Source organism: Strix uralensis, chromosome 3 (assembly GCF_047716275.1).
Source record: "Strix uralensis isolate ZFMK-TIS-50842 chromosome 3, bStrUra1, whole genome shotgun sequence".
NCBI lineage: Eukaryota > Metazoa > Chordata > Aves > Strigiformes > Strigidae > Strix > Strix uralensis.
In genome coordinates this window covers 56,622,755-56,641,140 of record NC_133974.1, presented here as the reverse complement: position 1 = coordinate 56,641,140, position 18,386 = coordinate 56,622,755, and the positions used below count along the sequence as shown (strand labels likewise).

Below are 18,386 nucleotides of genomic sequence, written 5' to 3'. Positions count from 1 at the left end.
CTTCAATGAAAGTAATTTCCATGCAGAATTTATATTTCATCATACAGTTATTTTCAATGTACAGCTGATCTTTCAGCAGATATGACCATTGTAATACCTTTTTTTTTTTTAAACCCCTGAAGTAAAGAAGTATGTGATTAGGCCTGTGTTAAGGGAAAAAAATGCTTATAATACATGACAGTGGTTCCCATTTACTGAACTGGGAGGCCATACAAATCTGGATAAAAAGGCTGTATGTTTTCATGTAAAAGCATTTCTTAAAGCCTGATCCCATTATCTGTCCTATTATCTGAATGCATCTAGAATACAGCAGAGATAATAGATGGAAATTGCTTAAGTGCAGTTTTTTCCTATAATGTATCAGGTTTACTGTTTTTTCTTAAGAGGAAAACACTGCCTTGTTAATACCATGTATATAAAAGTTATTGGGAATTAAATTTTAATGTGTTGAGAAATTTAGAGATACTGCAACAATGTTAATTTCAAAACAGAGAGGAAGAAAGTAAACTGCATGGATACCTAAACATTAGTAAACAGAAGTTGTAAAACTTTAACTGAAAGAAAAAGTTACAACATTCTTCAAATAATATTCTTGCCACAGAAAACTTTATTCTTAAATGTCAACTCAAAACTAGTTTTTCTTATGATCCTGGCAAATCAGAAAACTAAAAATGATTAATATCAACATTTTTTCCTGTGTCACGTTTTGATGAAACCATACTTTTCATCAAGATAAAACTTTCTAGCATGAAGAATTACCACCTTTAGCAGAGTGAATACCTTCACTGTGAGCCACAATTAAGCTTTTTTTGTTCTGTTCCTTTTGCTGTGAAGTTGGTAGTCCATCAGCTGGGATTCCTTTTGTGCATATGTGGGCTCAGTCTGGATTAGGCACTAGCAGACAATGGGAAACAAAACTTGGACCATACTTGATTGGAAAAAGAGACTTGGCATTGGTTAACTAATAACTTTGCCAATTTTATATGTCATCTCAGGAAAATGAATGTTTCAGTTTCAGCAGCCTATTACAACATTTGTTGAAGGTGTTGTAGTTTTCATTGGTGGCTGAGTGGAGGCTGCTGGGGTTGTTTCTTGGGGTTGTTTCTATATGCTACTGGCAGAGTTTCTTATAGGCTTCCTTTGTATGTAATTTTGGATCTCGAAATATGTGATTGTTGGTGGCAGTAGATTCATCTTTCTCCTTTTAATAAAAAGGAATATGTGATTTTAATCATTGTCAGGGCTAACTCATTTATCTAACTTTAGCTATTAAACTGTCCCAGTGGTTTTCCTAAGATAGGGAAACTTTTGAAACTTTTGAATATACAGAAGAGCATACAGAAGAGCATACAGACAGTCTGTAAGCTCTGGCTGAAGGCTTTGGACAGTCCCGAGCAGCGTATCAATGAATAGCCATTTTGTTGGGAAAACCATTTTTTGTATTCTTTAGACTAGAGTGGGCTTCATAGCCGTTTCTGTGGTTTTGGTATGCTTCAAGCCATCTGTGTCAAGCATCAGCAGAAATCCTCCTAAATATTACATAACTGTGTAACTGTTACGACACATATCCCTTGTATATAAATTTACAGATTTTTTTTTAAAAAAGCAAAATTTTTCAAGATTATCAAAGTGATAAAGTGCTTACAGTGATGTAGCTGTGCAAAGTTTTCTGCTTTAAATGCAAAGAGACAGGAATTGACATTACTATATCAACATAAGAAAGCTCTAGATATGTAGTTTATAGAAGCAATTTTAAATGTTTATTGCACATATTTCAGAGCATATGAGAGAAAAGCTTTCACTTTAACTATTCGTGCTGCTGTACCTAATGCTGCCAAAGCTTTGGAGCAGGTAGAGTGGAAGGAGTGGAACGTGGATGCCTGTTAACAGTACGACTCGTATAAACTTTCTGTTTTGGTAGGCACGCTGCCTTTTCCTGTGAAGTCTTTTTGTGGATCCAAGTTAGATGGGTCTTTTCCAGATAAGTGAACCACCCCAAACCAACACTAATCATCTGGAAATCCTGAGTGTGAACATGAGTAGATCAGCTCTGTAGTACACTCAGTGCTTGTGAGAAGTGCTGGATCAACAGTATATGTGCTAAATCAGGGATGTGCTGTTGGCAATAAGGAAGTCGGAAGCTGGGGCTTCCCCCACCCCATGAGCAACATCTGTGCCTCTCGCATGTGTGCAAAAGACTGTTATTACATGTATGTAAGGCAGTAAGTTTACTGTGCAGTGTGTATGTGTTGGTGCACTTTGTTCCTACGTTGAACTTGTGGAAGAGAGATGCTAAGAGTAAGCTGTTTGGCCCCATTTTAATGTATGAAATCTACTTCTGGCCACCTTCTTTCCCAGCATATCTCAGGTTTGTAAGGCTACCTTCTGGGCAAATAATTCCAGCAGAAGCCATCTTTTCTTGGTTACTGTCCTTCCCGGGGACCTGTGGGGAAAGTACATCATCCTGTAAAGGGCCGTAGAAGAAGGTCCTGTAAGAAGCTTATGCTGCATGCTTAAAGTGAGGACAAGCTATGGACTGGATGATTGCACTGGCAGGTACAAGTGGTGTGGTTGAGGGCTCCCACGCTGTACACTTGACCTGTGCGTAAGTGGTAAATCCGGCTTACTGAGGCTGTAGCACACTCCTTGCATTTGTGCAGATGCACCTACTGCTCCTGTACGTGTTGGTGTTAAGGGCTTCCTAGGCAGAGTTACGATAACCCTTGTTAATGGTCGTTTGTTTTTCTAGCTGCTTTGACAGCTTCTTTTGATACTACTGGATAACACTAATGGCTTCTGGCTTTTAAGGTGTTGCTGTGAACTGTAGGTGGTCCAAAAAGGTATAACTAAGTTTTCAGATTTAAACTTAACATACCCTCATCTGAGCTGCTGCCAGCTGCTTTTCATGGATATCCTTGTTTCCGTCTACAGCATCTGTGCTTTTGCTCTCCACAGGTAATTTGATGCGTGCTGTCAACGCAATGTAGGTGTTTTGTTCTGCCTTCCTGCTGTATCTGTATCATTTCCCATGCAGTACATGTTCTATGGAAATCCCATTTTAAAAACTTTATTTCTCTTGTCCCCTCTTGCAGAAATGATGTTTGTTGAAGGCTGCAGGTCTTTTGTAGGTCTTTAAATACTGTAGCAGTGAGTAAACTACAGTAACTGCTGATGCATACTTCAGTTTCTTCATATACTCAGCAAGGCTCTAGATGCTTTCTTTACTCAGTGGCAGGTAGATAATTGTGCACAGCTTTTAGGATTGCTTTTCGATAAAATTGGTATGTGAACACTTTGTCAGCTATGTCAGTCTCTGCAGTCTTTGCATATTTATATTCAAATAGTTTGGAGTGTCTACATTATTGCAAAACCCTCAAAACAGGTTTTGAGATGGAAGCAGAGCCTCACAGAGATTCACATCAGCTTCACAAGGATAAATGCGAGCACCAGAACCAGGACAATAAGCAGAAAATTGAGTAGCAGGTTGAGACCTCTGTTGTTAGCAAGATCCATAATGTGCATCAGTCTGCCAGCTTGTGCTTGCAGCAGACTCTTGATTGTAGCTTTAGGTTGCTCCTTCAGTAGTAAGCAATGTAGATTCACATTAATTTCATTGTTTCCTCAGCTGTTTACCTGGTTTTAGTTTCTGCCACTTAAGAAAAAAATGTTTGTTTACAATAACTAGATTTTATTTTTTTTTCCCCAAAAAGGACTCTGGATCCTCCTACAAGCCTTTTTTTCCAAATACCTTAAAAGTAAAAAAAAAAAAAAAAAAAGTTAATGATAACTTTCATTTCACTACCGAAGAACTTCTGAGGAACTAATTAATGGAGAAAAGACTTGAATTTGTATACAGTTTGGCTCTTTATTTTTTTATTTTTTAATGTGTATGGTACTTCTCAGACTGATTTGGATTTCAAAAGAATGGCTATTCTCAAGACTTACTCTGTTTACTTTTAAAAGATCTCTGTAGGTGCAAAAAAAAAAAAAAGTTTCTCATCTAGGCAAAATGTACCTCTGTTAATAGGACTATTCCCTACCCTTCTAGGGCTTGGCATCGTGCAGCACTATAGGTAGCGTTTTGCCAGCAGTGTGCTGTGTAGGATTCACTGCAGCTTTGCAAATGCCTTATTAAGAATCTGGATTGGGCTGGCAGACGAGGTATCCGTAGTGCTTTTAATAGCACACACGCAATAGCTTATTTTAAGATAGTGTTAATAACTTAGCAATTGTGGTTTACGTATAGAAATATATATAAACAAAAATACCAAAGAGTACCACTCAGCCCTAACAATGAAACGTTGCCAAAGCTTCCTTTTAATAACCAGTTAAGTTTTTAGGGAAGATCACAAGAGGGCAGTGTTTTATAATTTTATATTTTATACAAAACCAGAACTTTTGGCATTCTTTTATTTAAAAAAAAAAAAGGGGGGGGGGGAGGGGGGGGCTTATAAAGCAATCATTTTGACTAAACTAACTGTCAGAGGTTGCAATAAATCTAGGGTCTGTTTTAAATAATTTAAATTACTGGAGTTCTTACTGAGATAAGCATCAGTTTTTAAAGGAATCCTTGTAAATACGTTGATCTGGTTTTAATCTTTGCAATGAACAAGAGATGTTCATTCATCTCCTTCCATAACCAAAACAGCTTGTTTTTTTTCCCCCAGTTTTTAACATCTAGGTCAAAGCTAAAAGGACTACATTGGTTGTTAAATAAAAGATATCTATGGATCTTGTAGGACTTCACAAACAATTTCTAACTGTATTCTGACAGACACCATTTATTAATAGCCATACAAATACAGGTACCTGGTCTGTAATACACTATAGTGTATTAGTATGCTTCCAGATATGAACAAGAATATTCTCTAAGTGGATGTGTTCATTACTCCGCTCTAATTTTTGCAGAGCGGATATAGGTAAAGTATATATCAGCATGAGTGTGTATGTCTGACATGATCATTGTTCTGTGTGTAGTTGTAGGAGAACTTTTATATAAGTTCTTTGTGCCTGATGGGGGCAAACATTTTGTGCATGTTTTGTGAAAAATTTTTCTTTAAGTCTGTTTTACACTTGTCTTTTCACTGGGTGGTTCAGTTCTTCTAGGAAGGGCAGTTGTTGCTAAACTGATGCAGAAAAGTTAATAAAGAAACGCAAGTACCTGCTGCCCTCTAAAGTACCTTATTGACTAGTCTTGATCAGAGCAAAATTTAAATTCTGAAATGGGTCACGTCTTCACCTAGAGAAAAATGGGTAGATACATCAATTTTTGCTGAAAAGCTGGCTGAGAAGACACATCCTTAAAATCAGTGTATTCTTGTTCCTGATTCAGCTCTTTCCCTGTGTAAAATTGCCACAGAAGTTTGTAATTTGTTTAGGGTTTTTTTTTTGAAAAAGAATAATATCAGATTGTTGTCTGTTTAGCTGTCTTTATTCATTATCAGTGTGTAAAATGAACTTAAAAATATGTAGCCTTGGGTGGAGAGGAATAGAGAATTGAAAACTTAGTCCAAGCTACATGCTGTGTTTGGAATTTTTATTACAGCTCATAAAGTTTTTGATTACACTTTCATAAAATTCATTAGGATCGCTTATGTGCCGTAGTTAGTGAGTGTAAATTAAGTATGTGTAAGTGATGTGGACATCGCAAAATAGGCAAGATTACGGTTGAAAACCAAAACAGAATACATAGAGGTATAAAGAATTAGCTGTGTGATGACTAGCTCTTTTTCACATAACTTTAAGTAGATGATAAAATGGATTCTTCTTTCTAAACTGAATTGTATCTTATCATTAATATATTTTCAAGCAGTCATTTTAATAAATAAAAATACAGTAGATGTTAGTTTTAAAGCCCATATAAGTATACAAAGAAGATTGTACTATGTACAAAAGGTTTTTATTTTTTTAACCTTGAGTTTTGGTTGACATTTAGTGATATAGAGGATGGTAGCAGATTTTCTGATCAGCAGAATCCTAAGAGACAAATGAACCATATAGTACATGCAATTTATCTGCATTGCTGTAAATTAACAGTAGGGCTTCCAGTTTATTTATACTTTGGTTTTGTTCTTGTTTATTTATTGTTTTTAAATAAATAATGGCTTTTCAGATACATAAGAGGAAAGTGATGAGTTTGTTTTTATGAGAGGGGGTGGGGTTTTTATTTTTTTTAGCAATGCTTTACTTTGTCTTCTGTATATTACTGGCTTGTGAAACCTGTGATCCCAACATGTCCTCAGCATGTATGCACTGATATTTTACTTTTAACACCTTTTTTCTTCAGGAAGCTTTCAGTACTGTAAAACTGTTGTCTGTTTTCAATTGAAGCCGCTTGAATCACCTCCAAAGCAAACTAAAACTGGAAACCCTATCAATTACAAAAATAGAGATTTGAAAAGAGAAAAAAGTAACTTTAGATTTTTCTATCCCCCCCGCCCCCCTCCCCCCTGAGATGCACTGTGGTTTGGGCTTTTCTTAAGAAGAAGGATTAATAGGGAGAGTGCGCTTACTAAAATCTCATGCATTTGTGAGAGTGGTCAGAATGCATGAAATGGAAATTGAGATTTACGTTGACAGTTCAAATCAGTAATATTAATATACTAACTTGCAAGTGGGGGCGTGTGTTGCCGATCTCATCAGTGCTTACCCTAATCCTCATACAGTAGCTAACTAATTTCCTCTAGTGATTAACCTTATTTCAGAGGTCTGGTCTCAGCATATCTATTTGCCAGGTAGGAAATACATCACCGCTGGACTTGCTTGCATTCCATCAAATACAGAGGTTTTTTTCAAAGATGTCTTTCCTTCCTGCTCATTGTCAACCTCTACTCATGGAATACTAAGTTTTAAAGGCAGAATACAAGATTAAGATAAACTTGTTTTGACTTTCTGTATTCATCAATAGGATTGCTTACATAGAGTGGTATAGAAAGATGCCTGTTTAAAAAAGGATGTCTGTTTGACCTCTGTCTGTAGATTCTTGAGCTTTCTTTAAATTTGAAAACTGTATAAAGTTTCTAGGAATTCAGCTTAATACCAACACGTAGGAAGGCTACTGCTCCATCTTGTTACTGACAACTTCTGGAGTAGAAACTTTTATGTGCATAGACTGTGGTTTACTGGTTAAAAATATATTTCTGCAATGCTTTCCCTCCTGTGCGTAATTGTTTATAACTTATTTTTGATTCTGTCATTTATAGTAGGAAAATACTTGCTTGTTCTCTAACAGGCATTTGCAGTTGAAGGTGGTGGTATTACTTGTATGATACACTTCAATCACGGCAGTAAGGGTGACCTACACCTTTCTCTTTACCACATCAGATATAAGCCACCTTGTGTGACATTGGCAAGTACCAAGTTTTCTATAGTTTTAAACTAAGGAATTTATTACATAAATTACAGCAGGCCATAATAAAGTTGTCTGAAGCCAAATATTAAGAACTCTGACAATTATTTCTGAGTTGTGCCTATTGTCATGTCAGTTAAATGACTATAGAAAATTAAATCTTTGATACCAGTGTGGTAGTGTCATTTTTTTTTCTGCAAAACATAGTGAAAAAACTTTCCAGATGTCACTTAGGGATGTAAGGATGTAAGGGTGTATCTGGTGAAAAACTCTGTAAATGAAGTTGGTTTTTTCTTTTTTTTCAGATCCAAGTTGTGTGAGTGTATATATACACACATACATGGGTATGTTTATGTAAAAAAGATCCCTTAAATAGGGAGAAAAACATATGAAAGTTTTTATTTCTGGGTTAGGAGGGACTTTTGGTTTATTCTCACATTCCCTTAAAAAAAACTAAAACAATTTGAATACCTTCATTCGATAATGCAGAGATGCATCACCTTGAGGTAAGCAGAGCAGAAATTTTCCTAGGATGCGTTGAGGGCTGTGTGCCTGTAGCTAGCTTGTCCTGGGGCAGATGAGGGCCAAATTTGGAACCCCTCCAAGGGCTTAAGGATTTTCAGAGAAACCTAAGAACAGTCAGGCCCCCCAAAAGTGAATTTACTCTTTGTGTGATCTAGCTAAAACATTGAGGAACTTACCAACTCCATGAAGAGCCAGTACTTTACCCCTTCAGAAAAGACATCTCTTGATTGAGACAGACAAACTAGGTCACGTACAGCTTTGTAACAACAGGCTCTGAACACTGTTCTGCACAGAGGTGTGTTTTTAATACATGTGGTAGGTAGTAAGAGAATAGTGCGATGGTTGGCATACAGCTCTAGTCCAAGTGCTACCCCCTCTCACAAGAGGATCCTTGCATTGGGAGTTGCGGGTGTAGGTCTCTCTTCCCTCTGGGGTGACTTTCCTAGAGGACAGTGCAGAGAAGTGCTGGAACTTCAGAGGAGCATCACAATGATACAGATCAGCAAGAGGCAAATTAAAATCAGGCAGAAATTCACAAAGAGCTCTTGGAGCCTTTGGCGAGCTTGTGGGTTGACCTCAATAGTTGAGGCTCTCCTCAGAGCAGAGCGGGTTATGTATTGGACCTTCTCCATGGCAACAAGAAAGCAGAGGGCACAAATCAGAGGTTTTAGGAGTGCAGGAAAGAAGAGAAGTTGTCAGGAACAGTGCAAAGTGCCTATTATCTTCTCTTTTTGTTTTAGACAGCCTTTGTGGAGCTGGGAAAGCAGGAAAGTGAAGAGTTAGAAATGCAGAAGTGTTTTGATGAGTGCAAACGGGGATTGTTTTAAAGTTCTAAAAAGCCTGAAGTAAATAGATTGCCTTTACAGTGTTTTTACTTTAAAACAGGATTTTTTAAAATTTGGTTTTCGAGTTTAGGTTTGTGCTGTATTGTGCCTCTCCTCTTGAAGGCTACTGAGCACTCGCTTCTTAGCAGTGCTGAGGAATTGTAAAATGGAAATTGTGGATTTGTGGGTTTTACCCAGATCATTGCTTTAGATCCTAATCTCTCTACCCTTTTCATTCTGTGGAAAGGCCATGGCTGATTTCCCTCCCACCCCACCATGCTTTATTTGTTCAAGCACACGTGAACACCTGATGATATGGCTAGAGTCACAGACCTTTCAGCCAGGAGATCTGGGTATTACTGCTGGCTGTTACTGACCCAGGCAGATAATCAGGCTTACCAGTACCTTATTCTGGAAGGGAGGAAAAGAAATCTTGTTGAAGCATTTCCATTCCAAGTAAAAATTCTTTATGGTGCATAATTAAAAGCTAATGTATCATTGCTATAGGGAATTTTACTAGTGTATTTCTCAACAGACAAAACAGAGTAAGGATTAAAACTTTTTTAAAATACATGTAGGACACTGTGTTACAAAATGCAGGTGCAAAGGCAGAGGACTGCTATACGACTCAAAATAAAGCATGTGTATAACTTTGTCTCTTAAGTGAGTGTCTTATTTCAAGTATATTTCCCCCTTTTTAATGGTAGATGGAAGCACAGTGTGTCAGTTGTCTTAAAACTCCCAATAAGTAGTTGCCGTGTAAAACCCTCCTGTATGAACCTTCCATGGCAAGAGGCTGGCTTTGATACCTGCTTGCATAGCCCATAGTGAGGTAGATTCTGTAGGTGCTATCACAACATGAAAACTTGGTTTTCAAGATGATAAATGATATATGCATCTCTCAAACTTTGCTCCTAAAGCTGCACTTGCCTCTAAATGCTTTTAGATTCATTAAATGAATTTATCTCATGATCATATCTTTCACAGAAGGCCTCTCCTTGTCGTATCTTTTTTTGTGGTAGGTGGGCCATAAATGAAAATCCTATCTACTCGTACATGTCACATAAAGGAAAACCATTGCTTAGGTATCTGCTGTCCAAATTACATGATCCTGACTGAATCAGAGTTACTTTGTTATCCACAAATTTGTCTTTAGATGTGGCTAAAATGAAAAAACCTTAAAATGAAACAGAAGTGTCTTTCAGACTCTTCTTTTTTTAGTCCCTTCATGTTGGGCTATAGAGTCAAATGGTACTGTATGAGCAGAACATGTGTGCTTCCAGTGCCAGTGGCAGTGTTGGTATTTAAAAAGAGACTTTTGAAAGAAACCAGATTACACACGGCTATTTTAATACACCTTTAGTGGATTCCATGTGATGACATCTCCTCCTAAATTTGAACTTCAGAATTTGATATGATATTTTGAGCTGTAGTTGATATTAACTCTATTGCTAACAAAACACACACCAGGAACTTAACTTTCATAGCGACTATAATTTTTCAGCTTTGTTTGACTTTATGCTGTACCTATTTTTGTTTATTTAAGCAGTTAAAGTGCTTGCCAAGTATATTCTGCTTAGTTCTTTGATGGTCACTGTCTGCCCCAAGTGCAGTAAAAGCAAGACATGCACAGGAATTCTCAAGTGACTTGGCTGAAGGCACATTCATTCTCCCAGCCCAGTACAGGCTTGGGTGCGTTAGGCTGTTTATCCTCTTCTAGACAAGGATGGTAGCTGAACCACTAATGGATTTACACTAGTACAGAAAAGTTTGTGTAACCAGTTCATGTGACAGACACTGCACAGCGAACTGCACTTCCTGCAGATGACTTCATCACAACTTATGTCATTTTTTTTATGCAGGGTGTGTGCAACCTGTGGTCTGTGTGTGACCTGCTGCAGCAACATATCTGTCGTCTTCTTGGCTGCTCTTTTTCTTGGGGCTCTCAGAAGGATTGGAACAGCAGGAGTTTTAACCTGCACAATAAGTCCATTTCTGTGTACTGCGTTAGATTTAGCCGCACACATGCGAGCAGCTGCACTGCTGTGCTGCTGTGTGTGTTTTACTTGCATGACTCAAGGGGCAAGGGCCTGGGGCCTTGAAGTGTTTCCTTAAAAAGCAATATTAGCTGATTGGGCGCAAATGCAAGGCCAACACGGGTGAGGAGAGACAGTGAGATCTCTTTGGGAGGGAAAAAAATATTCTTCCCTTTGGAATGGGTGAGGGATGTTGCTGAGGGAGTAGACAATAACTCAGAAGGCTGAGTCTGCATTAGCTATTTGGACATACACTACCTTCTTTTTTTTTTAAGATCCTTTTGTATCACCTGTCTGGTCATGTAATTTAAAATGTATACCTTTTACAGCTAGAAAATGGTGTAGAGAAGGCATGAGGAAAGTTCAAAACAGAGTAACTTGGTTTTCTAGTTTTAAAAGCTCATACAGTTTTGGAAGCTTTTGAAACACCTGTGTGTTTTATCTACTAACCCTGTCCGTGGGAGAAGTTTTCTTGTAAGCAAAGGAAGAATTCTGTGTCTGTATTTCAGCAAGTTTGTCTCTATAAGTGCATGACTTCAACTAATAAACACATACCTTGCTTGTTAATCCTCCATGGCGCTGTCACCCACCTAAAGCGTGCATAAAGAGAAACAGGTTCAGTAACACAGCTACATATGGGTGGCTATCAAGGTCAAAATGGACAGTGTGAAAAATAACGAAGGCTGATTGTTGCCACAAATAGTAGCTGTTCTCTACTGCGTAGTCCCTTGACTATGTTTTAGGTCAATATTAAGAAGAAGTATGCATGCACACACCACTTCTTGGAAGGAAAGTGCAGCAAAAGGGCAAACTCTATTTGACATTTTTTTAAAGTCAAAAAGTGTTACTCGTGTGACAAGATCGACTATTGCACAAGAGAGACTGTTGGCTGTATTGCTATGCAGTTGTGTGTTTAATCCAGTGTTGTTAATGGATGTAAAAGGCTTGTCTATGCACAGGGGGAACCTGCAGGAAGAGGTCGTGTGGCTGACCCTGTATCTTGCTATGTAGGGGATCCCCTACACCTGGTGCCCTAGGATGAGTCACTGATCACGATTATTGCTTCCTTCTTCTCTGACATGTGACTGTTTCACTGATTTGTATTTGGTTATTTTTATCTTTGTTCCTGGGTGTCCTTCACAATGAGAGGAGGTATGTGAGCAAAGTGAAAACTGTGGGCCATGCTCGTTCCTGGTACAACTGCATTGACTTCATTGAAGTCACACGGGATAAATTTGGCTCCTTTGGAAATGCCACAGCAATTTTAGACACAGCCTGTTTCCTGTCATATGTTTACTAAATGCAGCAGTGATATCAGTGGAATAGAAGAGGTTTGACATATTTGATTTGTTGCTGTCCCATTTGACCAAGTGAAGCCCTGAAAGGGTATTGTTAAAAAGTAATATTGCGTAATGTCTATTGCATAGATTTTTACGACAAGATGTCCCCAAAATCCAGTAACTCAGTTTCATCCACTGAAAATAAATGACTTAATAACCATAAACATAGTAATGCAAAAAGTACCATCACGTTCAGTGATCCTTGGTCTAGTTTGTGTTTAGAACTGTTACCAAAAATTACCTGGCCTAAGAAATTCCTGTAGCTGTTGTGTGAGCAGTATGTTACTCCTAGGCAGGAAGAGGTATCCTCTACATGCTCAGAGGAGGTAAGTTTAAAGATTTGTGTGTATAGTGCCAAAGCAAAGAAGAATTCTGCATGCAGGATTAAATGCTGTGAGTTGAATTGAACCTGGAGCCCTTTCTCAGCATTGTCTGTGGATTGTGTGGCCCCTAGAGAAGACATTGCAGAGTTTAAGGCCCTGCCTGCGCGCAGCAGCTGCAGTTCATCTTTGCTGGCTGTCCTCTGTTAATGCGTATATTTTCTATCAAGTTAGTTTCATTGCTCTGTTTTGAACCCTGCTGTAAAATACCTCCTCATTGGCAGTGTGGCGTCACTGCAGTTGAGACCTCCAAGTCTGAAAAATCTTTTCCGTGTGAGGAAGATGAGGGGTGAGAAGGGAGTGGAGAAGGAAGCAAGCATCTGAATTAATTCTGGAGATATCTAGAGGGTCTCACTACTATCAATTTCGTTCAGTAAATAGAACTTTCCAACCATAAAAGAGAAGTTGCTTGCGGGTTTTCACATACAGAAGTGATGTATAAAGCTATGCCATAATTTTAATTTTTTTTTTTCTTTTTACAAAAAAAGAAATAGTATGAAGGTGACTTCTAGGATTTACCCTAGCAGCTGGACTTTGTATTTACCTATGCTAGGGGTGCAGAATTCTGTGCTTACTCTGATTTTAGGCTGAGAGTTGCACTGGGCAGTTGTCAGTGAAGAAGGGTGTTAAGGATGTTAGCCAATTTAACAGCTTGGCTGCAGAAAAAGCAAAGTTGAATTTTTTAAATTTTTTTTTTTTAAGAAGAAAGCATGAAAGGGGAAAGAAAGGGCTGGGGTTCAAAAGCAAAGACTGGGATGGGTGAAGGCAAGAATGCAGACAATAGTGCAGGAGAGGACAGATTGAGGGAGGAAAGCAGAAAAAAGCAGAGAAAGAGATTGGGAGTGTGGTGAAAAAGCAAAGAATTGCACAAGGGGAAAGAGAAGACTGCATCTGAAGTATGTTAAGTCACTGAAGAGAGCTAGGTACTGACTTGTGGCATATAATGCCATTTTTTCAATCACGTGCAGAAAACATTTCCTTGGAATGGGGACAGAAGCAACAATTCAGCTCATAGAGTTTAGGAAGTGCTGGTAACAGGAAAAGTGAACTCATTTTATCTTTTTACTTTTTGTTTTAAAGTCTATTTTGCACTGAAGTGTCAATATTTTTCATGTGTTTGGGAGAGGATGGGGGAAGGCTCACACTTTAGATCCTTTTTTTTTTTTTCTCCACTGCATGCACTGAGTACCTAACACCTTGTTTCAGGTTGGGTTTTAGCTTCTGGTGGTTCATATGTCACTACTTATTAATAAGAAATGGTGTAAGTGCAATTTGAACTGAAGTAAAAATTGAAATACTTCTAGCATGTATAAAAGGTAGAAGTGGAAGGGAATGTTGCAAGTTGTATTTTTAATGTTTTTAGCAGCTCAGGGGACAACGACATGACATTAATTGAAAAAAGAATATAGTAGGTAAATTCAACTTCTGAGAAGTAATGTGATGCCAGGAAAGTCCTCTGAAGCCATGTATCAATTTCTAGAAACCAAAAGCAATATTCTAGTTCTAAAGTGTCTTGTAGTTTAGGGAACATAACATTACTTTCCTGTGGGATTTTTTTGTTTATCCAGTTGGGGTACTTTTCTATTCCTAAATCAAAGTATTCTTAAAGCAAATAAAAAGCTGCTCTTGTAAATGTGTAGGTGTATCCCATACATTTTTGTTCACTGATGGTCTGAAAAGATGTGAAAAATCACCTTTATGCTATCCAGTTACAAACTGATTTTAGTGAGTTTCATATTGTATAATGAAGACACTGTATTCCTAACCTCTTCAGAGGATAAGAAATAAACCCAACTTTTAAAAATAGAAATGTCATATACATAAATCTGAGTATCTCTAAATACGAATAACATAGTTGTCTTGACAAATGAGTGGCAAAAAAAGCAGAAAATTGTTATTTGCTGTAAATTAAATGCAGTATTTCACATCTGATTTGTAACATTGATCACCTGCTACATAGCACATGGCTTCTGTCATGACTGCTGGCTGCTGTTATTTAGGGTTTAGATGTCTGTGACATGGGATGTTATCGGTGTGAAACTTTTAGATTTAACTTCACAGCTGAGCCACAGTGTCATCTAGTTTAAATTACCTAACTGTGACAGGACAGAACTCAGATGAACGGTCATCTAACCTGCTGTAGCTGTGGATGCATTCCAGTAGAGAGCTGCCTACAGTAGTTAAGGTTCTATGTGTTCAATCTGTGCGCGTTTGCATAAACTCTGTATTTTTCAAGGCATATGTATGCAGTGCTTGTGTTAGAGAAAGATTCTCTGCATGGCAGAATAAACCCAAACTCCTCTCTTCATTTGAAAATACATTTTATGTAAGTTTAGTCTTGGAAAAAGATCTGTCTCTCAGAATTTTCTTGCTCGTCGTATGCATTGATTTGAAGACACTGAGAGGTCTGAAGTGCTGCTTCTGCCTACTGGAAGCAGCTTCTAGAGAACTTCAGAACAGATTGTTTGCCTTAGGAGTAACAGGATGTCCAGATACCTCCAGTACTTGTCTATTCAAAACTGGCACAAGGCTGCTGAGCACAAAACCGAGCACCTGCGTGTATTTTTGCCTGATGCCTACCAGTCAGTAATAGGAAAAGGAGTTAGGTGTGTCTGTTTGGTAACAGGGAAAACACGCCTCACAAAATTAAGGTCTATATTAAGTCTGTCTTTTCTAAAACCAGAACCTTAAGTAGACATAAGTAGTAAGGTGTGAACTGATGAAAGGGGGCAACATGATTGTAAGGAGGAGAAATTCCTTAGAGACCTACGTATTCATGAATCATATTCCTTTTAAAAATATTTGTATATCTAAATATTAAAATGTCCTTTGTGTGACATATTTCTCTTTGAGATGCAGTCAGTTTGCAATGATTTTAAAGCTGGGGTTGTATTTTGTTGTACAGTGTGTACGTGCTTTCCTTAGTTGGAAATAAATGGATTACTTTCTGCATTTGAAGTTCAGTTCATGATGTTACAAATCCTAGCTAAATTATTCTTCTGTTATTAGAAGCATTCTAGGACAAGTTTGGCAGTGATAACGACCAGCAAGAGAAAATAAACCTTTAAAGGAATTCACAGCAAAGATGCTGTATGAATTCTGTAGCTTGAACTGCAGTTTGAGTAACAAGATATAATTTCAGTTCTAGTACTGCTATTAATGGCTGAAATTTTTAAATTAAGGGTACTTTTTCATCATACAGCAAAAAAAGGTTTACTCTCTCACCGTGTTAGATCAGAAAAATGCTTTTCTTAAGTTAAATGGTGAAAGAGCTTTACCTTTGCTGGGCTGTGGATAGGCAGCTTTGGGGAAACAAAAGTGTCTCTACAAAATATGGAGTGAATTACTCTCTTTGTGGAGTTTGTATTTAAAAACCAAAACATGTTAGATTTAAAAGGAGAGACAAAGGTCTGAGGAAAATGATGAAAGCTTCTCACCTTCTGGTGTAGTACATGTATAAATCACCTACCCAAGGACAGCTAGTGTCCCACAAGCATGTAAAAAAAAAAAAAAACTCAGTTGCCTTTATTGTAGCTAAAATATGTCGCTCACAGCATTATATTTTTGACTCAGAACTGTAATGACTACATTTCCGTATCTTTGATAAACAATTATAACTATCTGTTGATTTGAGTAGGGAAGTTTTTTTAGAAAACGACAGCTGCAGTGCCTTGCTGTAAGAATTAAAAGCACAAAAGAAGAGAGGTTCCTTACCTCTGGAGTGACTGGTAGTGAAGCACAGAGGAGCCTGCTCCGGGCTGTGGGAAGTGTCTGTAGATCTCTGGCAACTTGTCCGAGTCTGTGACCAAGTTGTGGGAACAATTGAAAGAGGTTGTTATTTTTTCCCCTCAAAAGTTTCAGAGGCAGGACTGCCGGCGTCATTCAGCAGCCCACAAGTTGTGATTGGTCCCATTTCTGCCTTCTGACACAGGCAGGCTCTCCTCTAAACTTGCTCACAGCAGTAATACATTAAACATGGTCAACATCTTTCCCCTCCTGAAGGGAACTGTGTGCCAGGGAGACCACCTGTGCAGCCACAGGACGAAGGAATCTGGGAAATGGCATGCGTCCGTGGGGTAGCGAAGGGAGTTGCTTGCTTAGACCCTGCCTTTTCTTAAACAATAACTTAAATGGGAATTTGTTCAGGGAGCCGTTTGGGATGTGTTACTTTTGCTACAGCAGTGTTTCTTCATCATGAAAGACCTAAATCTCTAGTGTGGGTGATCACATTTCATACAGGTTGTTGACTTGGAATGATTTTCTTTAGTACAAGGGGTTTCTTAAACTACACTTTCAGTATATATAGTTTTGATAATTCTCTTACACAGCTGGTATTCAGTTTACAGTGCATGATGTGTATTTTCCAATATCTTTCTTCTCACAATGCTTGAACTGAAGTAATTTTTCTGTATTTCAAGTCTCTTCCAATCTTTATGTTAATTTGTGGGTTAGAGAATTTTTTTTCTCCAAATACAGCGTATATAAGTTTATCTCAAAAATTTTATCATTTCTAATTCAAAGTAATTTACCTTTCCTTTAAAACACCCACCCACCCTTTTTTTCTTCCTCCCTCTTTTTGTGGTTGGAAGCTATCCAAGTGATTTTTGAGCTGTTTGGATAGGAGTAGCAGCTGGATGTTACTTTGCAGGTTATATTATGTATATTATTCTGCATTGCGAAATGACAAATGAGACCACAGTGCATACACGGAGTAGATATCATGCATCCGGGAAGTGGAGGATTCACTGGATGTGAAAGGGCGGAACTGTTGAGCGTGCGAGCATCCAGCATCAGGCCTCGTGTGTGGATGCAACTGACAGCGTGTGCCGTTTCCTGATTCGGAAATTGCAGGCAAAAATACAGAAGCTCAGCTTAACTGCACACTTACAGATCCACTTTTGACAACAATTGTTTAGCATAGATTAGTGCTTGCCTTTGAGCAGGAAACCAAACATGGTGGGTTTTTTTTGTTTAGTTAGTTTTTTTCATTCCCTATAAGCCCTGCTGCGGTACATGCTGCACACCAGCAACAAAAAGACCTTGGAGGTGATGTACCACCTTATTTCAAATTGAGCTCTATTTTCATTTTTGTAAATAAGGTTTAGCTTTTCTGCAAAATTGGTTATAACATAGTGAAGTTAGCGACTCAATTTTAATATAATAAATCTTCCTGCTTTCTGTTATCCTTTAATATCAAACCCAGGAAACTTAGGGTCACCTGTTTCAGTTGAAAGTTAATTGAATATCTCCACAGTGAGCAGTGATAGTTCTTCACTAGTGCAAAGGGTTTCATCATTTATGTATAATGGCATTATTAACATTATAAATTTCTCATAGTCAACCAAACTGTATTTGGCCTTTTTATGAGGGAAGTTTCATGTTTTTATTGCATGCTGTCATCCAGCAGAAGTACTACTAGGATTGCATTGTTTGCTTTTGTAAGATGTAATGTGAACCTTATACTATTGAAATTCACCTCTGTACTTTGTTATTAAAGTCCAACACCCAGCACTGCAGTAGCTGCAATGCCAGTTCCTCCCTTTTACCCCGTCACTGTAAAATGATCATGTTATTTAGTTACTCTACCCCAAATTCTCATATTTTTTTGTTAGTGAATTAGACACAATCACAATTTTGGAGCTTTTCAGAAATGAGATACCTTAAAAGAACGCTGGTTTTGTTTGTGAGCTGCTGACACAGTCATATCTTGGTCTTTTTAAAGAATGGTACTTAAATGTGAAAGGTAAGGCATTAATAAAAATATTAGCATCTCATCAGAAATATGATACATACATTCTGTAAATGTCTGACTTGGATATGAATTTTTCTAGTTCAGTTTAGTTTCACTCCCTTGTGTAACTTGGGGGATTTTGGTGGGGTTCTGAGGCAGATGCCAAAGTGCTGCTTACGAGACATGTCAGTCTGACAGGTAC

At 38.0% G+C, this 18,386-nt stretch overlaps 2 protein-coding genes across 12 annotated transcripts in view; one reads left to right on the top strand and one right to left on the bottom strand.

Moving 5' to 3' along the window:
• CEP85L (centrosomal protein 85L) overlaps positions 1 to 18,386 on the top strand; it is a 159,344-nt gene that overhangs the window by 90,857 nt on the left and 50,101 nt on the right. The gene's annotated exons all lie outside the window — the stretch shown is intronic.
• On the bottom strand, positions 590 to 16,520 carry PLN (phospholamban). Of its 9 annotated transcripts, XR_012628130.1 has the most exons (6): positions 16,168 to 16,500; positions 11,289 to 11,323; positions 9,031 to 9,108; positions 5,181 to 5,239; positions 2,876 to 3,748; positions 590 to 2,443 (listed from the first exon to the last, which is right to left on the bottom strand). XR_012628130.1 is itself a non-coding variant. In XM_074862367.1 (4 exons), exon 4 carries the CDS (start codon positions 8,503 to 8,505, stop codon positions 8,347 to 8,349), a length of 159 nt encoding a protein of 52 aa, XP_074718468.1. In that variant the 5' UTR covers positions 8,506 to 8,628; positions 9,031 to 9,108; positions 11,289 to 11,323; positions 16,168 to 16,414; the 3' UTR covers positions 5,516 to 8,346. The 9 variants fall into 9 exon arrangements, 2 of the variants coding, with proteins under 2 accessions (XP_074718468.1, XP_074718467.1); XR_012628126.1 differs by having other exon boundaries at positions 590 to 3,748; positions 5,162 to 5,239; positions 16,168 to 16,520; XR_012628125.1 differs by having other exon boundaries at positions 590 to 3,748; positions 16,168 to 16,518.

Bases quoted from the DNA above. Each gene is read 5' to 3' on its own strand.
- PLN (XM_074862367.1), bottom strand. From the start codon at position 8,505: ATGGAGAAGGTCCAATACATAACCCGCTCTGCTCTGAGGAGAGCCTCA.